The 19,836-nt window shown below is 37.1% G+C and overlaps 2 protein-coding genes across 6 annotated transcripts in view; one reads left to right on the top strand and one right to left on the bottom strand.

The window, feature by feature from the left end:
* Positions 1 to 94: 94 nt before the first annotated feature.
* LOC110157144 (cytochrome c oxidase assembly protein COX15 homolog) lies at positions 95 to 2,706 on the top strand. Its single transcript, XM_055163062.1, has 9 exons — positions 95 to 288; positions 637 to 815; positions 895 to 1,017; positions 1,093 to 1,279; positions 1,360 to 1,527; positions 1,610 to 1,691; positions 1,802 to 1,956; positions 2,034 to 2,147; positions 2,221 to 2,706. The coding sequence occupies exons 1-9, from the start codon at positions 214 to 216 to the stop codon at positions 2,350 to 2,352; spliced, it is 1,215 nt and encodes a 404-aa protein (XP_055019037.1). The 5' UTR covers positions 95 to 213; the 3' UTR covers positions 2,353 to 2,706.
* Positions 2,707 to 3,373: 667 nt separating this feature from the next.
* The window catches only part of LOC110157035 (Kv channel-interacting protein 2-like), a 90,861-nt gene continuing 74,398 nt past the window's right edge, over positions 3,374 to 19,836 (bottom strand). For 2 of the 5 annotated variants that reach the window (XM_020921283.2, XM_055163083.1), the window contains exons 2-9: positions 6,425 to 6,523; positions 5,444 to 5,568; positions 5,305 to 5,374; positions 4,946 to 5,016; positions 4,720 to 4,827; positions 4,537 to 4,641; positions 4,405 to 4,467; positions 3,374 to 4,308 (exon numbers count right to left, since the gene is read on the bottom strand). In XM_020921283.2, the coding sequence (XP_020776942.1) occupies positions 4,261 to 4,308; positions 4,405 to 4,467; positions 4,537 to 4,641; positions 4,720 to 4,827; positions 4,946 to 5,016; positions 5,305 to 5,374; positions 5,444 to 5,568; positions 6,425 to 6,523 (689 nt within the window). In that variant the 3' untranslated portion in view covers positions 3,374 to 4,260. Of the gene's footprint in view, positions 4,309 to 4,404; positions 4,468 to 4,536; positions 4,642 to 4,719; positions 4,828 to 4,945; positions 5,017 to 5,304; positions 5,375 to 5,443; positions 5,596 to 6,394; positions 6,524 to 19,836 lie in introns of all 5 variants that reach the window. The other 3 variants (XM_055163084.1, XM_020921282.2, XM_055163085.1) reach the window with 3 other exon arrangements.

Genomic DNA, 19,836 nt, shown 5'->3' with positions numbered 1-19,836 from the left:
CTTTGGCAACTATAATTTTATGTTGTAGTAATAGTATGAAATAATACATGGGAAAATAAAACGTAAACGTAGACGTGTTGTCTTTCGTGACGTATAGGTCAAAGTTGAACTGTTGGACAACATAGGAAGTGTGGTTGTGTAAATCTATCAGCGCACATGACCTAATGTTTTTAAATCCATATTTTTCCATTTTTCTACTTCGAAGTTTGCGAGATGATGCTTTCCACGTTTATGACAGCAGCGCGGTGTTGCTGCAGAAGAGTGGGGCATGGATATAAACCAAGCAATGTGAGCTCTGCTAACTGCTAATCTTTGATAGCTGTGTTATAACTTAGCATCCTGTTCATGTAAGGTCACACAGTATGTGAAGTCTAAAATCCTGATCCGCTAAAATGAAGGATTTAGTGTAGTCAAGATCATAAAGTGGCTCTCAAGAGTGAATATACAATATCCACCACGATAACGCGCAGCTATTCTTTTGTAGGATATGACGATATGATATGAACTTGAAATAATCTGTCAGTGTCTGTCTTTGTTATGAAAGTCTTAGACAGTATGATTGAGTGGTCCTCTATTAACTGACACTTAATATGGACATCTTATATTTTAAATATGTTCTTTGCTTTCACACTGCAGAGTGTACAGTTACGACTTTTCAGAAGAAACCAGGGAACAATTGCAGCAGAGGCTGGAGCTACATCTGGATCAGCCACAGCCACTGTCCCCAATGCTGCCACAAACAGGATAGTAGGGCGCTGGCTTGTGGGCTGCAGTGGACTGGTAATTGGAGCTGTAGTTTTGGGTGGAGTTACAAGGTAAAGTTTGCTTATGGCAATGATTTTTGGGATTTATTGTACCATTTGTTACAGTTTCTACTTAATTTATTTCCACTAGACTTACAGAGTCTGGTCTTTCCATGGTGGACTGGCATCTTGTGAGGGAAATGAAACCACCACAGACACAAGAAGAATGGGAAGCAGAATTTTCCAAGTACCAGCAGTTTCCTGAATTTAAAATGTAAGATCATCCATTTATGGTTTATTTTATGTAATTCATAATTAATCTAGCAATGTGTATTTTTATGTATTTCAGATTAAATCACAACATGACTTTGCCTGAGTTTAAGTTTATATTTTACATGGAGTGGGGTCATCGTATGTGGGGCAGACTTGTAGGAATTTCTTACATCCTCCCTGCTATATACTTCTGGAGAAAAGGATATTTTACTCGTTCAATGAAGGGGAAAGTGCTTGGTCTTTGTGGATTTGTTGTCTTTCAGGTAAGATCTAAGTGAAATAAATTGTCAATTAAGTAAACTGAGAACTATGTAGAGTATTACATAAACATTTATCCCCTTAGGGTCTCCTGGGTTGGTATATGGTGAAGAGTGGTCTAGAGGAGAAACCAGAGTCTCATGACATCCCCAGAGTGAGCCAGTACCGCCTGTGTGCTCACCTGGGCTCTGCTCTGCTCCTCTACTGCGCCAGTCTGTGGACTGGGCTAACTCTGCTACAGTTCCCACAAAAGGTTATTATTTTTGCCCACTTTTGCAGGTTCATTTAATTTTATTATTATATATTTATATATATTATATATTTAAACATTTCAGATGGTAGAGACTAAGAATTTAATGCTACTTAGGAAGTTTGCCAAGGGAACTGGTGCACTGGTCTTTATTACTGCCCTTTCAGGTAAAGAAATGTTTTATACATTGTTATGCTGTATGTAACCTCAGTTATGACAGGAGATTGATAAGCAACCTTGACAGAGCTTTTGGTCACATGCATACTTTTTATTGCAGGGGCTTTTGTGGCCGGGTTGGATGCTGGATTGGTCTATAACTCTTTCCCTAAGATGGGTGAGCGATGGATCCCTGATGATTTGCTTGCTTTCTCTCCATATCTGAAGAACGTCTTTGAAAATCCCACAACTGTTCAATTTGATCACAGGATTTTGGTACAGTGCTATTTACAATATTTTGTTGCATATCTTTTAATTCATCTTATTATATAGTTATCATTCTTTCTTTTTAGGGGATCTCCACTCTGGCAGCAATTACAAGCCTGTATCTTTTTTCAAGAAAGGTGATACTTCCTAAAAGGGCTAAAATTGCCATTAGCCTTCTTACAGCAATGGCTTATGGACAGGTAGTTTATCTTTCTGTGTGTATTTGTGCTGTGACTCATCTGTAAACATTTAAATGATGGTTTCCCTTATTAGGTCGCCCTGGGCATCAGCACCCTGTTGTTGTATGTGCCTACTCCACTTGCAGCGACTCACCAGTCTGGATCTCTGGCTCTTCTGTCTCTGGCTATCTGGGTGTTGGCAGAACTCCGCAAAGTCCCCAAGTAAATACCATTTGTTAAGAAAATCCAACAAGCCACTTTCTTAACACTTTTTGTTCCATTTGCTCTTTATACAGATACATTTCATATTTAAATGCTATGCACAAAGATCTATAACAACCATTCTGAGTTGCATCAAAATTTGTTCTCTTGAAAATGGCAAAATTAATACATTGACAGTGGTTACCTTAAGTTTATAACCATAACTTTTTCTATTTATTTATGTACATTTAACTTATGGTATGGTAAATAATGTGAAAACCCATACACGAATCTGGCATTTAAATGTTTTTTACTATACACTGAGGCATCAGATTGTGTGTTGTATAATAAAAATAAAAAGTCAATCCCTTGTTGCATAGTAACTGTTATTTATTATCTCTGTACAAAATATACACGTTTTAAATATAATGTAACGGCTTGAGGCTAACTAACTATACAGTCAGTACAACGGGTTAGTATGTTCAATGTTCTGAAGACACAGTACATGCGGGTATTGACAGGTTTTCTTGTGATGATGATTAAAAGTCAGAAATTGGCAAATGACAATCTTAGCCAAACCAGGTTAAATAAAGTACACAAATAAAGTTGGAAGTGCATATTTTTCCTAGGGTAATATTCCACCCTTATTGAGGATGAGGAGAAAACTGACAGATAGTTATTGCTATTCAAGGTATCTCAGAGTACAAAACGTCATTCCTGCTTTGAATGTCTTGGGATAACAAATACTTTGATATTTGAATGACAGAGTGGAATAAAATAACCTGGAAAGAACACATTTACACATTTACATAGGTCAGATACTCAAATAAAAAAAACCTTAATGTCCAATTGCTTCTTGTCCAGAGTAATATACACTGTATTTTCTCTTGTCAGTCAAAGCTAAACCTCTTAAGGTTGTTCTCTGAATGTATCCTCTTTGGTGTTACAGAAAAAAAAAAAATTGATGTCAAGGAGCAAAAATTAAATATCTCAAAAAAACACACATACAATGTATGTTAAATTTATTAGGTCTAATTTAGGGGAACTACAGTTTTGTGATGGAAACCTAATTTCACACAGCCTGCTAAGTGTATTCTCTCAAATGTATATTTAGTGAATATTTATACTGACGTTTTCTCTTGATATGGTAAATAGCTGTCATGGTCCAGTATTCTCTTATTATACTGTCTATTGTAAGGTCACATCACTGGGAATGCTAGAACACATACAACTGCAAACAGACATATGACTAGTATTGGAATAATTTGGAAGGCCAGGAATTATTCTAAAGCTGAATCTTGTGGGTTTTATCTCATTGGAGAGATACTCTGGTGGGGTAGATGCCTTCTACACATGCGCACACACATATACAGAGGGCGAGGCACCTGTGAATGACTGGGTATAGACAGACAGGCAGACTTTGGAGTATCTTTGTAAATACATATTTTGATATTAGTGACATCATCATGCGATATTCAGTTCCTCATGGAAAACAACATTGATAAGTCTTGTTTTCTCCCATGAGTGTCTTTCTGGGTCTGTCCACTAGATGGTGCAACGTCCATTTCTTCATATGGCAGCAGGGTTGTTGCTCCAGAGGCAGGAGATCCTAAAGAGCTGGAACAGGAGGGAGGTCAAATGTTATCTCAATTTGGGCATCCTCCGCTTTTTGCTTCTCCCGTCATTGGCAGGTCCCATGTGGTCACTTGATTCTTGCCTTCAGTCTTCCAGGGTAATTAAGGTTCAACATGATGAGAAGTGAACTTGTTGGTGGATGATCTCTGTGCCTTCAGTAAAAAGGAGAGTTCTGTAATGCCCTCTGGATTCACACTCACACACTGGTACAAACACAGCCTCTCTTTCTCTCTGTAGTCCTCTGGTGTCTGTTACACATCCCTCTGCCTGGTGCCACTGTACCCTGTATTCCACAAGTTTAGATGACGTTGTCAAACAGCTGCATGGACTGCATGATGTTCTCATCCTGGACAAAAATAATATGTCTCTTCAATAGATATGCAGAATGGGGAAAAATACTGGAATTGAAAAATTCAAGAGATGGTATCATATAATTTTTTACCTTTTTGCAGGACTCAATAAATTCATCTATAGTGACCACGCCATCTTGATTTCTGTCCATTTTCTGAAACGGATTGCATACTTTAATTGTGCAACATAATAATAAGAGTTTAGACAGAGAGTTGAATCTGACCTGAAAAAAGCTTTCCACATGTTCCCTCGGTGCATCTTCCTGCATAGAGGGGTATGTGTACTTGCCCATCATGTCATAGATGGACTTCATAATGTCCAACATCTCCTAAAGCACCACACACACATCATATTAGTTAAGCTCATGGAAGGATTGTGTTTAAAGATTTATTACAAAGTCGATCACCTCTTTGGTGATACAGCCGTCCTTGTTGAGGTCATAGAGATTGAATGCCCAGTTTAGCCGGTCATTAACAGTGCCTCTCAGGATGATCGACAGACCGAATACAAAGTCCTATATAAAAATATGATGCATAGGATTAAATGCAGAAATCTAATGTGTCTGTGTGCATGTTACTTAAAGTGAGCAAAACATTTTATATATCAAAAAGTAAGATAATAAAAATGCTTACCTCAAAACTAACTGAACCATTCTTGTTTGTGTCAAATGCTTCAAACAGGAAATGTGCATACATACTTGAATCTGTGAAGATGGAACAAAAGGTCCCTGTAACCACAAACTCTCCAAACACGTCTTTGAAAAGGAATCAGCTGCATGCTAAATATAGACTAGATTTAAAAATAATTTCAAATACAACTCAAGGCAAGTGGTTAACATTTCATCAACCAAAAAATCCTGGAGCAAAAAGTGCCAACTCGCTGCCCCAGTCAATACCACTCAAAACTTTGTTTTGTCCTCAGCCATGATTATAAATATAATGCAGCCATTTCTATTCAGAAAGTATTATTAATATAATGCAAGTTTACTCACCTCCCTGTGGGAAGAACTGTGAGTAAATATTCTTAAAATTTTCCTCGTTTACCACACCACTGGGACACTCCTGACACAGAGACATTAGATATTATTTCAGTACACATTTAAAAATGTATTGTCTAGAAGTTTCACATACATTTTTGAAGCCCCTGTAGAGGACCTGCAGCTCCTTCTTGGTGAACTTGGTCTGCTCCTGCAGCTTGTCCATGCTCTCTGGACGGTGACACACAGTGGACAGCTCAAAGTCATCCTCCACGCTGTCTGTGGGAGAGATTAGCATTAGCACATCTATCACACACACTATGCTGAATCTACTGACACTTTTAATAAAGGCAAGTTATAGTCGAGCAAAGTCTTTTGCAAACTACTGTCACATTGCTCAACACAGACTAATTTTCTAGATATTAAATACATTTATAAAATTAAATGAGAATAAAAGATGGATTTTTGTTAGACATTTTCTTTTGGATATCAATAAAACATGAAAGTAAAATGGCTGGAATTCATAGTATTAAACAGAATACAGAACAGAAGAATGTGTTTTAAGTAAATACAGTCCAGTGGTGAACCAACATGAAGAACATCTGGTGGTAAACCACTTGAGGCACACGTGAAGTGATGCTTAAATTTACTGTTAATGTCGCCACAATATTGCAGTACATACTGGACAGTGAACTGAGCATTTTGATAATACTGTACATTGAGACAAATGTGCTGAAACAAAGAGAACTGCACTAAAGCGAGTTTCATATGGAGCTACAAATAGGGTCATAATGGCATTTGTGATCGATGTCCACTCATGTTATTAGAGTACCACACAATGACAGTTGTTCCAGACAGTATTTCTCTGACATGTAGCGTGTTTGTTGACTGGCCAGAGCTGTCCCCTCAGCACAGATTTACAGAAAAATATTGTTAGTGTTTTTGCCCTTATCCACATGTGAGCCTGAGAAAACCTGAATAAAATTATACTGTGACAATAGACAAAAATATAACACAATATAAAAGCTTACATATCATTTTGACAGTGGCAATAAACATAACAGTAACAGTGTCAGTGTATATGAATGTAATATGAATTTTCCACAGGACATATGTAGAGTGTAGTGAGACTTGCTTTGACTTATTGAGGGGGCCACCGTGGGTTTGCAGCACGGCAGCAGCTTGAGGAATCGCTGCTTTATGGTTTTTTTGCTTTGGCTGTTGGAAGGATTACCTGTAATCACCAACCAATAGCACAAAGGTTAGACAAAGCTACCATTTCCAAGGGACCAATTAATCCACATTCACACATGGGCACTCCATGCAATTCAAAGATCCAACATGCATGTTTTCATTTCACTTCAAATTCAGTTTATGCTCGTTTGGCTTAGAGATGGGAGACCACAGTTAAAACAACACATAGTAGAAACCTAATCAATTCACCGCTTACAACAAATTATAGGTTCAGATTGTGAATGAATATAATCTAATCATTCTAATCTAATCATTCTTCAAATTAGATATTATCATATGTATTTATAATATTAAATTTGTCAGCTTCAACCATACTAGAACACAGGACAAAACATGATCTAAATCTAACAAAACTATAATTAACTGCAAAAACACCAAGTTCGAAATGCCCATATCAGTTTTCAGAACTGCCATACTGACCAGTAACCATACCACAACAAATGTACCTTCAAATAACGCACAACTCTAACTGATCAGGAGCGATAATTCCCTTTTAACTTGATACAAAAGGTAGATTAAGATCAGTACTCATATGCATGCTCCAGTCTGTGCACTTTTCTCTTTGTTTCCATGGCAACAGTTCCCTAAACCCTTTTCAGTGCGACCCCAGTGGTCTGAAGGATGAAAGCAATGATGGGGTGAAAACCAATACGACCCTATGCATACTTCCTGCTCTGACTATGGAGCACATGTGAACTGTGGCTCTATTACCCCATGCACAGTGAAGCCTGGGGGACCAGACACCTCCAGCAATCACCTCGGAGCTAAGGCAAAAATAAGAGATCCTTGATTAATATGTCCAGCTGGAGGCTTCAATCTGCTTCTCCACAGAACGTGTGAATGAAAGTGTAATATCTCAAAACACAAGGAAGCCTGAATCTTTCACGAGGTAGTAAGGAGTCAGAAAATCGAATTTTACGACTGACGATTATTAGAGGATGAAGAAACCACCATTACAGTTACTTAGAGTTATTGTCCTATGACCAAACAAGAGTAAAATCATTAGTTTTTCCACACATTTATTGTACAGTATATCCTTTTATAATTTTTAAGTATGCTGTTGATACTTACAGCTGATATCATCGGCATTTCCTTTGGATGTGAAGCTAACTGAAAGCACTACACCGTTAGAAGCTCTGTTACTCAAGTTTAGGGTGACTAGATGTACTTACCTGGGACAGTCCCATTTTTGAGCCCCATGTCCCCTGTCCAAGCAGATTTATCCAAAACCACTGATTTGTCCCAGTTTTGTACAAGAAATGTCCCAGGTGTTTCTCTTTTGACGACTTTGATACCTACCAAGAGGACTATATTGTCATTTGTTTAGAAAAATACATAAAGTTAAGCTTGAAAATAACTGTAATAAATAATTAAATAAAAAGATGATGATGACTGACCCACAAAATATGTTGAAAATTGACAATATTACACGCTCTTTTTCGCAATTTTATTTATACTTTCAATTTGGAAAGTCTGGTCAGCATACTCAAGTTAGACTTAATCTGAGCTTTATTTTAACACAAGCTGGCCAGAAAGATCTGATTTGGTTGGAACTACAACAGGTGAGATGATTTGTGCTCTTAAACAAGTCTCTCACTCTTAGAATTACAGTCACAAGCAATTCAGCATTAGCCAACAATGTTCCAGTTAGTTAGTCACTCAATGTTTTTTTTTTTTTTTAATTAATTAATTTTATTTTATTCTTTTAAGTTTTCAGATGATCTTAAAACCTTTTTGTCTGTTTGGTAATTGTGTGCATTGTGTCACCACGGTAACTGCTGAACATTCTGGCAATAGAAGTGCATTACAGAACACCGCCAGGGTGATGTCATTGCAAAGAATCAATAGATTGCATTAAAATGACTAAATTGTGCTTCTCACATTCACACAATTATTATTTTTCACTTCCTACTTTGTGACCTGTATCCTGTAATCACAAATCCCATGGAAAGCCACTACTTGTGAGCATGTATGAATTATAGGGAACATGTCCTAAAATGTTACTAATGTTTTACTGTTTTACAGATTAGCCAAAGGAGGGAACTACAGAGCGATATAACTAATAAGTGATAAGTCAACTTAAAGGTGCATTGTGTAGCTTTTCTAGTGAAGGGTCCACCATCTGCTTTTCTCCATGAAGATGTTACTGCTTTGTCTGAAATGTTTCACAGTATGGCATTAAATCCTTCTATCTTCAAGGAGATCAAACCAGGGAAAATTGTAGGTCATATCTGTAGAGATGCAACCTCACTCACAGTCAGAATGCCTAATTTTCTAGGTATTACTGAGCTATAAAACCACCAGTGATTGAATAAATGTAAGGTAGAGCTGTTTAATGTCATACTGTGGAACATTCAAAGTAAAGCAATGACATCTCTATAGAAACAAGAAGGTGACAAAATGCTACATAGTGTACCTTTAAGTTCTGTTCACTATACTTTCCAGTTTTCACATGTTTCTATTAAATATGATCATTTGAATTGAATTTCACAGTAGAATGTTTATGTTCCTGAATGAATTTGTGTTATTGCTAACCCAGAAGATTTGACAGATGTCGTCCACCTCCAAAAAACAATAGTTCTAGGAGTTCTGAGAAAGACTTCAGGGCAGTGCCTCCATAGATCACTGGGATCTGTCAGTTCTCTGATATGTTTGGGCTATTTTCTTCACTGTATTTTTGGTCTTTTGCTGATGAAATTTATTCTTTCTTTGTGATGTTTTCTTGGCTCGTGAATATGTTTGATCACAGTGGGAGTAACCGATTTTCTGTACAATCCATCTATCGTGTCATTTCTATGTAACCTTGTCATGTGTCCATTTCTGATATCAGTTAGGTTAGTATGCACAATGACTTTTTGCATTTGTCAGTGATCTCAGTTTCACATATTCAGTATTGCACCATGGAATACTGAACACGTGAAACTGGAGTACTGAAACACATCAAATAAACTCATAAATATGATCTGTATTTCTCAAAATAGCAGTATAATAATGTAATTGAACATGTGCATTCATTGATCATTGATTAGAGACATGATTTAGTCATAACTGATTAAAATAATTTAAAAATACAAAGAAGCTAAATGTTATTGGTAAAAATACTGAGTTTTTCTAATTGATTCGTAGTAGCTGAAGAACGTACATGTAACTATGGCCCCTGGCAGCTGATAGAATAATTAAGTTCAGGTCAGGTCAATGCAAAGCCACTGTGATCCTTCATATGTTCACTTTCATTGATATGACAGTAATGATTAGGCACTAGGTATAGGTATATGGGACTTGTGTCTTATGTTCACAGAATTTTCAGTTAGCCAAACAGTTAGCTTAAACAAATGGACATTTTAAGATGCAAAATACTAAATTAGCATTCAAGTATTTTGACTCTATAGTGTGAAAATAGTGTTTACCACTAGTGACACAGCAGTGCATCTGGTTTGTTTACTTTTGGTATTTAGGGATGATTGATCCAATACTGGTATTAGATATTGGCATCCAAATATTGATTCAGTTGATATCTTGACTGGACATATGAACTGATATAATTAAACTATTTACTGATTGTAGTCAGATCAGAAAGTCTCATTATGTTTAAACTTTTATTTATACAAAGTTGTTCTGTAGTTACTTGAGAAATAAACACATGTTTTGCACATGTTGCCATCAATGTAAAGTTTTTTATGTCTGAACCTGAGCTGTATGTAGCGGTACAAATTTGTCATAAAAAATGTACATGGCATTCACTTTACACAACCTTAAATGACCCCAACTTCCTCACACTTACAAAGCCCCATAGATTATGTGCAAATCCAAAACAAATTATTCCCATTATCTGCTTCCCCATTCACCCCAAACGTGAAGCCATGCATATATAACACAACTGACGTCAGTGTATTTTGCCACACTTTTTACAACTCCTTAGAGAGCAATATTACATAACTGTCTGTAGTGGTTTGCAATCACAGATCCTGAATGAATGAGCAAAACAAAACAATAAAAAACAGTAACAAATTCCTTGATAGTGGACAGAGCTTGATCCAAAAATGCTGTGCCACTTCCGAACTCCAGAAATAGACATGACAGAAATGACAGCGATGAAATTAGGCCAGGCAAAAACACATGTAAACACCTCTTGATAAATCCTTGTTGACGTCTCCCTTTCTCTTACCTTCCACGGACAGATCGATGAGCCCAAGAAAGTGCATAAGTTTTAGCGAGCTGCACACGACCAGGAGGATGCCTAAAGTCTGCAGCCCCTCCACTTCCCATTTCTCCTGGAAGAACAAATGCATTCTTAAACAGGATCCTTGTCCTCAGGTGAAAACCCTTTAACTCTCCTCCCGGGACTGCAGCCTGCCTTCTGCTTCTTCCCCCTATACTGCCATGCTCGCTCGGAAAATTGTTATTCCATCTGTATCTCCATCTTCACTGTGTGGGAGCAGAAGTGTCGCCTGGGTCTGCTCCACTCCTCTCCCCCTCTTCAACCTCCCCCACCATTGATGTCCGCCTCCTTTTGCTGTCACACGTTGTTTAAGTTACAGGTAAAAGTTCGGGCCAATCCCTAGCAAGCATCCTCCTGGCAGGTCCGCGACAGTTGTTTGGTGCTTTCTTGGGCGACTCCCATCTGCTCGGAGTCAAAGTCAGGCTAACTGTCCTCTCCTCCCTCCTGTGTCTTTGTCGGCATGTACGTTTTACCTCGTTACTCTACCACACTGGCGCATCCCCTCCCCAGATTTAATTGGGTCACTGATGGGACTGACTGAAGGCAGAGAATTGTGAGAGGGAGGTGGAGTTGTAAAGAAGTACAAAAGACAGATGAGAAATGGGCGGCAACTGGGAATAACACTGACTGTGAATGCAACACTGTGATGAATGGAGGAGGATGGAGAAAGAGAACAGATGAGGCATATTTGAGCAGAAGATAAAGTAACCAAAAGAAGTAGAGAGATAGTGATTAAATAAAGAAGAGCAATATATTGAGACAGAAATACTATGGCCAGAAGTAGTTTTAACCATATCAGTCAACAGTAAAGTTTTAAAAGCCTATAGGTAAAGCATTTATTCTCAAATTGGTCATGCTTGACTATACTATAAGATGTTGTTACTACATGTATTATTAATTTCAGATATAATTAACTATTAAACTGAAGAAGCTGCTTGAATGAGCTGTGAAACGTCTTTTGTCCAGCTGATATAATTTAATATTTCTCTTTGGATGACTGAGGGATTGCACAGATACTAAATTAAAAAGTTTGATCTGCCTAAACTTGTTAAAAAGTAACTTAAGTGATGAATATTGTTAGAGTTATGAAAGTTTTGCACTATCACCACAGCAATTAACAATTAATGTTAATTAATTAACGTAAAGTGAAAAACAAAAAATTGTGCATATACAGAAAAGTTGAAACCGTCACTAAAGCAAATGATGAATGTAATGATTCTGAAAGTAAAAAAGCTTGACAGAGTTAAGAGCAGCAGACAGGCGCTGTGACGACAGAGAGGCGAAACATCTGACCCAGTAGCTCCGGTGGACACACTCCAGATGTGGCAGGATCCCATGAGTGTCACTAATGCGCTCACATCAACACATTCAACGCCACAAGGAAAATCTGTGTACCAAAGCCAACTGTATGGAGTATGTAGAAGGACCTCAGCTGCAGATATCAGATCACTCTGCCTGAGGTAAAAAAGCAATCAATCGTCAATTGCTTTATTCTAAATGGAGGCTAGAGCTTTCAGATTTATATGGGATATCCAGAATTTGTCTAGTTTGAAGTTCAGTATTATGCAACACTGGCTGTTTTTAGCTTGTTGGAATGTTGTTACTTTCTCAAAAACATACCTGGAGACAGCGGTGGATCTCTGCGTTTTGGAAAAGCCCAGAACAGGGAAAAAGTCCAGGCCCGTTTTTTGGTCCCAGTCCGTCCCTGCCTGGAATTGTGTTTTGTTTCATTCACACATTTGAGTAACTTTTTGAGTAACTCTTAGATGATGACAGTTCATCATTGCTGTTCCACCTTGTGATGTCATGAAGCAGTCGTTTTTAACAGCTACCTTTTACAAGGTATGTGTAAAATTGAACGCTGGACAACTGGACTTTTGTCCAGTTGAGAAATTAAATTTCTCCTTTTGCCAGGTATCTTTTACCTTTTGTTCAGTAGAGATTAGCAATTGGAAATTATCCAAATGATCCTATATGGAGTTTAAAAACACAGTTGAGCACATCTTGTTATTACCACATGACATCACAAGGTGGTATGAAGTATTTTTTGTTTGAGAGAAGAACTCAGTCTAAATTTTCAGAGTTTGTGTAAAACACAACTCCAGGTCTGTTTTTGATGAAGAAACATTGTAACATAGATCATACTGGCGTAATATGGGTCTTTTAAATAATCTAAATGAGAAAATGTCATCTAGTCATACAGCAAATGACATTAACTGAATTGTGCATCTCCTCCTCTTCATCAAGGTTCCAAATACAGAATCGTCCTCTCAGCAAACAATAACAATTCCAACTTTAATTCTAATAAGGGCTCAGTTATTTTGAGAAAGACTCTGATTAGATTTGCAATGTCTTTCTGAAAATCAAGATTCAGAACACATTTTAAACCTGTCCAAGAGCATTTAGCATTTGAGAGATCACTGAAATATTCAAGAACCACATGCATTTTATATTAAGTGTTTGTGCTAACCTAACTTGCCTAAATTTTTTCTGCCTTCACAGTCACATAAATACTTTTAGCTGTCTCAAGTAAAAATGTATGTTTTCACTCATATCTCTAGTTACCTTAGGCTCTTTCTGACTGTGCTACACAAATGTATCCCAATCATGGACTGTATAAAGAAGTGGACTGAGGGAGTGTGACGGCACCCATAATGTTCAGCTCCAGTCAAATGAAGCTCACAATGAATTTGGAGTGGAGTTCCATATCAGGAATAGGAATTTATTTATGGACAAAAAATGAAATAAAAACACCAGGCTCATGTAGAGCGGGTTAATACGAAGATTTTAAAACCAAAATGACGAGGATTATAGCAGCAGTTACAGAAAGGGAAGGGGGCAGCTTCATCGATTTTCAATAAGAAAGTTGATGGAGTTGGAAGCGTCCCCATATTCACTTCCTATTTGAAATGTGGCCACAGGTTAACTATGTCCATTTATAGTCTATGACCCCAGTCCTAAGCTAAATGAACAATATGAGCACCTCTATGGGTAACTGTGTAACTTTTTGGTTGGGTGTCCATCACCTGCTTGTTTCTATGGATATGTCATTGCTCTGTCTTACATTTATTCAATTACAGGTGGTTTTATAGCTCAAAAACACCTAGAAAAACAAGCATTCTGACTGTGAGCGGGGTTGCCTTTCCACAGATAGGACCTGTAACATGGTCTGGTTTGGTCTTCATGAAGATAGAAAGGTTTAATACCATACTGTGAAACATTCCAGACAAAGCAATAACATCTCCACTGAGAAAAGTATATGTAGGACCCTCCAATAGAAAAGTTACACAGTGTACCTTTAAGTGACATATTCAGGACACAAAACTTTTAAACACAATGTACAATCACAGAGTCATACCTGGGATGAAAGTGGAAGAACTGTGATTTCTAGAGTAAGTTAGGGTGATGACCTCTGACCCCACTGTGACATGTAAAATAAAGGGAACAAGGTTTTCAGGTTACGCTGTCATCTTTATATCCTAAAACAGTGACTGGGCAAAGTATGTCTAGACATATTAGTGCTACACCTGTCTGAATGTTCCAAAAAGATTAACCTTGATTTTGTGATAAAAATTGTATTGCTGCCTCTACAAATTTAAAATGAAACTAAAAACAGTGAGTAATCTTTGATATTTCTCTTGGTAAATACCTGTACATGTACCTGTCCAAATTGTAAAGAAAAGGGTATACAGTCATTCAAAATTGTTTACATGAGTCAACAAATAAAAGTTCTTTATCTGTTTCATTTCTGAGCACTGGTGCCTGGAGGTATATCATCTTGCAAAAACAAGCCGAATTTAGTGGGTTATAAAACTATAAATCAATACTACATTTCGTACACTCCATTTTACAAACATTAGAGCCAAACTTGTATTTTGCTATCCACACAAAGCCACAAAAATACACTTCATTCCAACCTTTTCCTGCCTCTAACATCTTCTTATCTCCCCTCAGAGACACTGTGATCTCAATATTACAAACATCCATTCACTTTATGCAAACACATGTAGACAGAAATCACACATGTACAATACTTAAACGTCAGCTTCATCGTTCTCTGATTAGTCTGTGTATGGCAGATCTCGCCTACAGCCAGACACCCCAGCTAATTGAAATACAGCCATATTTAGATGTCTACCTGAGCAATTATTCCTCTCAAAACTGATTAAAATGTCTAACACAAGGGGAGGGGATGGGGGGGTGTCTGTGTGAAGGAGACCCAGCGGAGGTCACTGACAAATGGGGCTCAAAATTGGCTAGTGTGTTTCCAATTAGATACGTGAAAGAAGAATCCATTTGCATAGATCATTAGTTTGGGATATTTTTAATACACCAAAAAAGAGGAAGGGTGGTATTTTATTATTATATTTTTTTTTTATACAGGAAGCTAATGAGGATTTGGAGCGAGCCACAGCTGACAAAAACAGCCACTAAAATGAAGTTAAACTATTGTATCATATCTTAAACTATTGTAAATGTTTATGTCAGAAGTCACTGCTAAAAGTTATGGGACAGAAAATTGTGTAAGTTACTGTATTTACCATTCTGGCCTGTAGATGGCAGTATAGTGTAGGCCGTATGCAGTGCTGTTTACAAGTTCACCTCTAGCTTGTATTCCTTTCTCTATTCTCTTTTTCTCTTGTCCTTCATTGAAATTCAAGTCCAGTGACTAGACTAACAGTGGGAGGGTAATGACAAATCACAAGGCATTAACAGCTACGATGGTACGTGCTATTATATCAGCTAACGTGTAACGTGTGGCCACTCAGAGGTATTTTTTAAGAAGCTTTTTGAGGCAAATGGTTGTAAAGGTGTCAATCCAAATCGGGTTTGCATCATTCCAAAGCAACATTCTCTCAAGCTTTTTTCCATTGAATCATAAACACTCTGCTCCTCTGCATCCTGCCAGGAGCCACATCAGGTAAACATCCTGAGCAGGTCGATAATGAAGAGGAAGAAAGAGGCACTTCAAACACAACTTAAGCTGAAGTTCTCATTGAGAGCTTGTACACAAATGAGCACTACAAAAATAATCCCTATTAACACATACATACCATATCCTATAGCATATGGCAAACTGGGCGATATGGCAAATAAATAAATAAAATAAAAAACTCTATTTTCCTCTTATTGATTCAACTTTTCCTATTCAATTTCACTTTTTTTTCTTTTCAAAAACTAAATAAAAATAGATTCTAGTATTGATTTCATGGACATCAACAAGACAGCTAAAAATAGTCCAATTTATTCCTGAACTCAGCTTCAAACCACATGCTTTTACTGGCAGATTATTAGCTGTAGACCTCTCAATTAAAAAGACCCAGGCTGAACATAGATGATTACACTTGAGAAAATCTATTCAGATCTGGTTAATTGTACAGCCCCAACAAAACAATACAAGACTCAGGTTCATTAATTACAACAGTGTTATAAATACACAGACTTGACAAGTGGTGTTCATGTACAGCTGATATATCTGCTGATTCCTCCTACTTGACATTTACTAATTATGCCTTTTTATAATCCACAGTTAAAGGTGCACTCTGTAACTTTTCTGCTTGTCTCCATGGAAATGTTTTGTTTGGAATGTTAGGTTAAGTTAGGTTGCTTTATTCATAACCGTAGGTAAATTTGTTTTGCAGATTTGAGAGTCTGGTCCTACATTTCACATTCCATTCATCCACATTAAGTACAATAAACAATTGTAAAACACAATTACAAAATAAAGTTTTACAGTGCTCCAGTGCAGAATGGCTTTGTTCCATAAATAATTAATTAATTAAATTTATTCATCATGCTTGGCTAAGATCACAATAAATATTATAAATATATAAAAAACCTACAATTTTGTCTCAGTATGGCATTACAAGTATCCATCTTGCATTTAATATATATAATAACATGAGTTTTTATTGACCTAAAAACTTGCATTCTTACGGTTAGTGGGCTCGCCTCTCCACAGATCCAACATGTAACTTGGCCCTGTGGTGTCACCTGCTGTCTCTGTAGAGATAAATAAATGTAATGCCATACTGTGGAACATTCCAGGCAGTATCTCCATAGAGAGAAGTAGGTGATGGACCCTTCACCAGAAAAGTTACACAATGCACGTTTAATAAATGAATGACATTTATAAATAGGTAACACAAGCAATATGCCCTGACAGGACCAACACACTTTTGTACAATGTTGCAAGTTGGGAATGTGCTAAACAAAGTGCAATACTTGGCACCATTTAAGTGTGAGCTCATTATTTTAATTCTCAGTATTGTCATCTCTCTGCAGACAGATGCCTTTTTTACAGTGCACCACCTGTTTTATACCCAGACTCTCTCACACTAACATAAAAACACACTTGGCTGCAGCACTGAGAGACGAGGTAAGAGTGAACCACAAAAGACGGTGAGGGATTGGGAGCTTGTATTGAGTATCTCTGGTTTGATCCCCCAGTGCCCCGGCCTCTCATCTTCTGGCTGGCTACCCATCAAGTCGAGCCATCACAAGGACAACTAGGACACAGGCACGATCAACACATTCATTATAGTGAATAAAGCTCAGACAGCGCAGAAGAAATAACCACAAAACTGCATTACTGCACTAGAATGATTATTTTCAAGTATTGTTATTTTTGGACTGGTGAGATTTTGGTGACATTAAAGTATTTGCAGATCCAGTTAGTGAAGTACAGTATAGAAGACATGATTTGGCAGGTAGTTCTTGCCCTTTCACACATGTATGGATATAACACTGTCTCGGACTCTATCAAAAAACATTACAATTATTGTCTTATGTTATGTAAATTACATTATTGAGTAGCTATATCCATTCCCTGGGGGTGTGAAGCTAACTTAAAGCACTACTCTGTTAGAAGCTCTGTTATTCAAATTAGACTCAATCTGAACTTATTTGAACACAATCTGGAAATTTGTTGTTTAAATCCATTTAGTATGTTTTCAGACAATCTAAAAACTTTTGGGAAGTGTTTGTTAATATGTGCTTTGTGTCACTATGGTAACTACTGACCTTAAAAGACTGTAAATGAGCAGATAAAAAAACATCTTTCAAATAAGGAAATGAAGTTGTTGTATCTGCAACTGTGTGAGTTCACAGAGTTCACACAAAATACTAGCTCACAGACTACATAATACTATAATATAGATTCACCACTCTAAAAATTGTCATATGTTGTAATAAATGTATAAAAATGCACACTACACAGAATATGCAGACTCCCGACCCAGAATTACCACCCATAGGTGTGTGTGTGCTGTGTCACTCTGCTCCCATGCACCAGTAGTTTGAATAATTAATGTAAGCTAACAAAGCAGTCATTAATCTTGATTTTAAAGCAAATACTTTTTGCCACTCGTCCAAGTTCAGACAGGGTTCAGTCTAAACAAAGAAACAAAGTCTATTGAACCACTCAACCCATGTGCAAACGGTCACCTGAATCATTTTTGATAAGGTAACTAAAATGTCTCGGGATGTGAACGTTTATGTCCCCATATTAATATAAAGACTCACAGCACTATCCATTAGCTGGCATCTATTGAAGGACAATTATACTCTATATAACACACACACACACACACACACACACACACACACACACACACTGGGAAGATCTTTGCCAAATTTCCTTTTAGCCACAAAATAATATGCTGAGCCCTGTTGTTTACAGAAAACTGATGTTGTTCCTAATGGACATGGAAGTCTTCAGAACATACAGTACCTCCTCGACAGTCAAGTTTAAAACATAAAGCGTTTTAGTTTCTCATCAATATTGATTTGGCCGTATACATACTTTTAATGTTTGTGTGTGCTCATTAGCTTCAAATGCAGTTTTAATGACTCTGGGAGAATGGCCCTTTATGAAGTCTTTGACCTTATCTCAGTTTTGTTGGATCGCTATAAAATCTCCCCTACTGTAATTTTTCATTTGCCCTCGCCAACAAACAAAAAACTGAGACTAGGGATAGGCAATATTGACAAAAACGTACTGTATATCTCAACAAACAGAAGACAACAGAACAGAAAAAATAAATTAATAAATAAATACTTGAGGTTTGAATATCAGATAAATATAAAAGGACTGTGAATTACCCACAAAAGTGCAAATACTATATATCGCTTTACGCCCTAATTTAAATAATGTCAAAGTTCCATCCTTATCAATTCTTACTGGCTATTTTATGCAGCATTTTCATTTTTTGTTTAAATATATACTTGACATAAGTACCTGACACTCAAATTTTACACATCTTCAAAACAACATTCATGATATTGATAATTTTATGGCGCTCCTCTATATCTCTACTTGAAATAATTTATTCTGGCTTGAAGCTTTGTCTCCCACTAAATCATGTATATGTTGACATGGCGGTTTACTTTAAAGTCTATTCAGAAAGAAGTGATGAACTAGCAGAAGCCGCTGTAGCATGTCCATGACTTTGAGGAGTCCATCAAGTCAGACACCACTTCAATTTATTTGGAAATCAAAGAGTGAAAGTGACAGCACTGCACATGGCAGGCTGCCACCACTGTCATCACATTACTCCATTCTATACGTACAGTACAATGCGCTCATCTGCCTCAAGAGACTGTCTAGTAAATACGGACATGAACAAGTTAACTGTGTACTGTGCAAGTATATCTAGTTTTTTAAACAAATATATGGAAAGGTAGGAGATATACACATAAAAAAAATATTAACAATATCAATATTGTGGTATTCAAAGCTTAACGGGGGCACATGGGTGAGTTGTCCTAGGCCAGGGGTCTCCAATCTTTTTCCCCTGGTGAGCTACCTTTACATAATGAAAATGCCAGAGAGCTATTAGGTCCAGCAATCACAAAAAAAAAAGAGTATATACTGTATAAGCCTTATATAGTGAGTATGTATAAGCCTTATATATTATTTAGATGCCTATAAAACATAAATCATTATCCATTTATTAGTGTACAATGGTAATAGGCATTTACTTAATCAAATTTTACTTATTCAGCACTATACGTATAATTCAGAAATCCCTTTGCGAGCTACTTGAAAGGTTGGAGACCCCCGTCCTAGGCTC

The sequence above is a fragment of the Boleophthalmus pectinirostris genome, unplaced genomic scaffold, assembly GCF_026225935.1.
Source record: "Boleophthalmus pectinirostris isolate CB_2022bp ecotype Guang Dong unplaced genomic scaffold, ASM2622593v1 HiC_scaffold_5, whole genome shotgun sequence".
Classification (NCBI taxonomy): Eukaryota; Metazoa; Chordata; class Actinopteri; order Gobiiformes; family Gobiidae; genus Boleophthalmus; species Boleophthalmus pectinirostris.
The sequence above is the reverse complement of the archived record's forward strand: the minus strand, read 5'-3'. Positions and strand labels throughout refer to the sequence as shown.

What these genes read in the sequence shown, in the direction of transcription:
- LOC110157144 (XM_055163062.1), top strand. Translation starts at nt 214, where the DNA reads ATGATGCTTTCCACGTTTATGACAGCAGCGCGGTGTTGCTGCAGAAGA. An exon ending in TGCTACAGTTCCCACAAAAG is followed by an intron (nt 1,528 to 1,609) that starts GTTATTATTTTT and finishes TAAACATTTCAG; the next exon opens with ATGGTAGAGACTAAGAATTT. An exon ending in CTTTATTACTGCCCTTTCAG is followed by an intron (nt 1,692 to 1,801) that starts GTAAAGAAATGT and finishes TTTTTATTGCAG; the next exon opens with GGGCTTTTGTGGCCGGGTTG.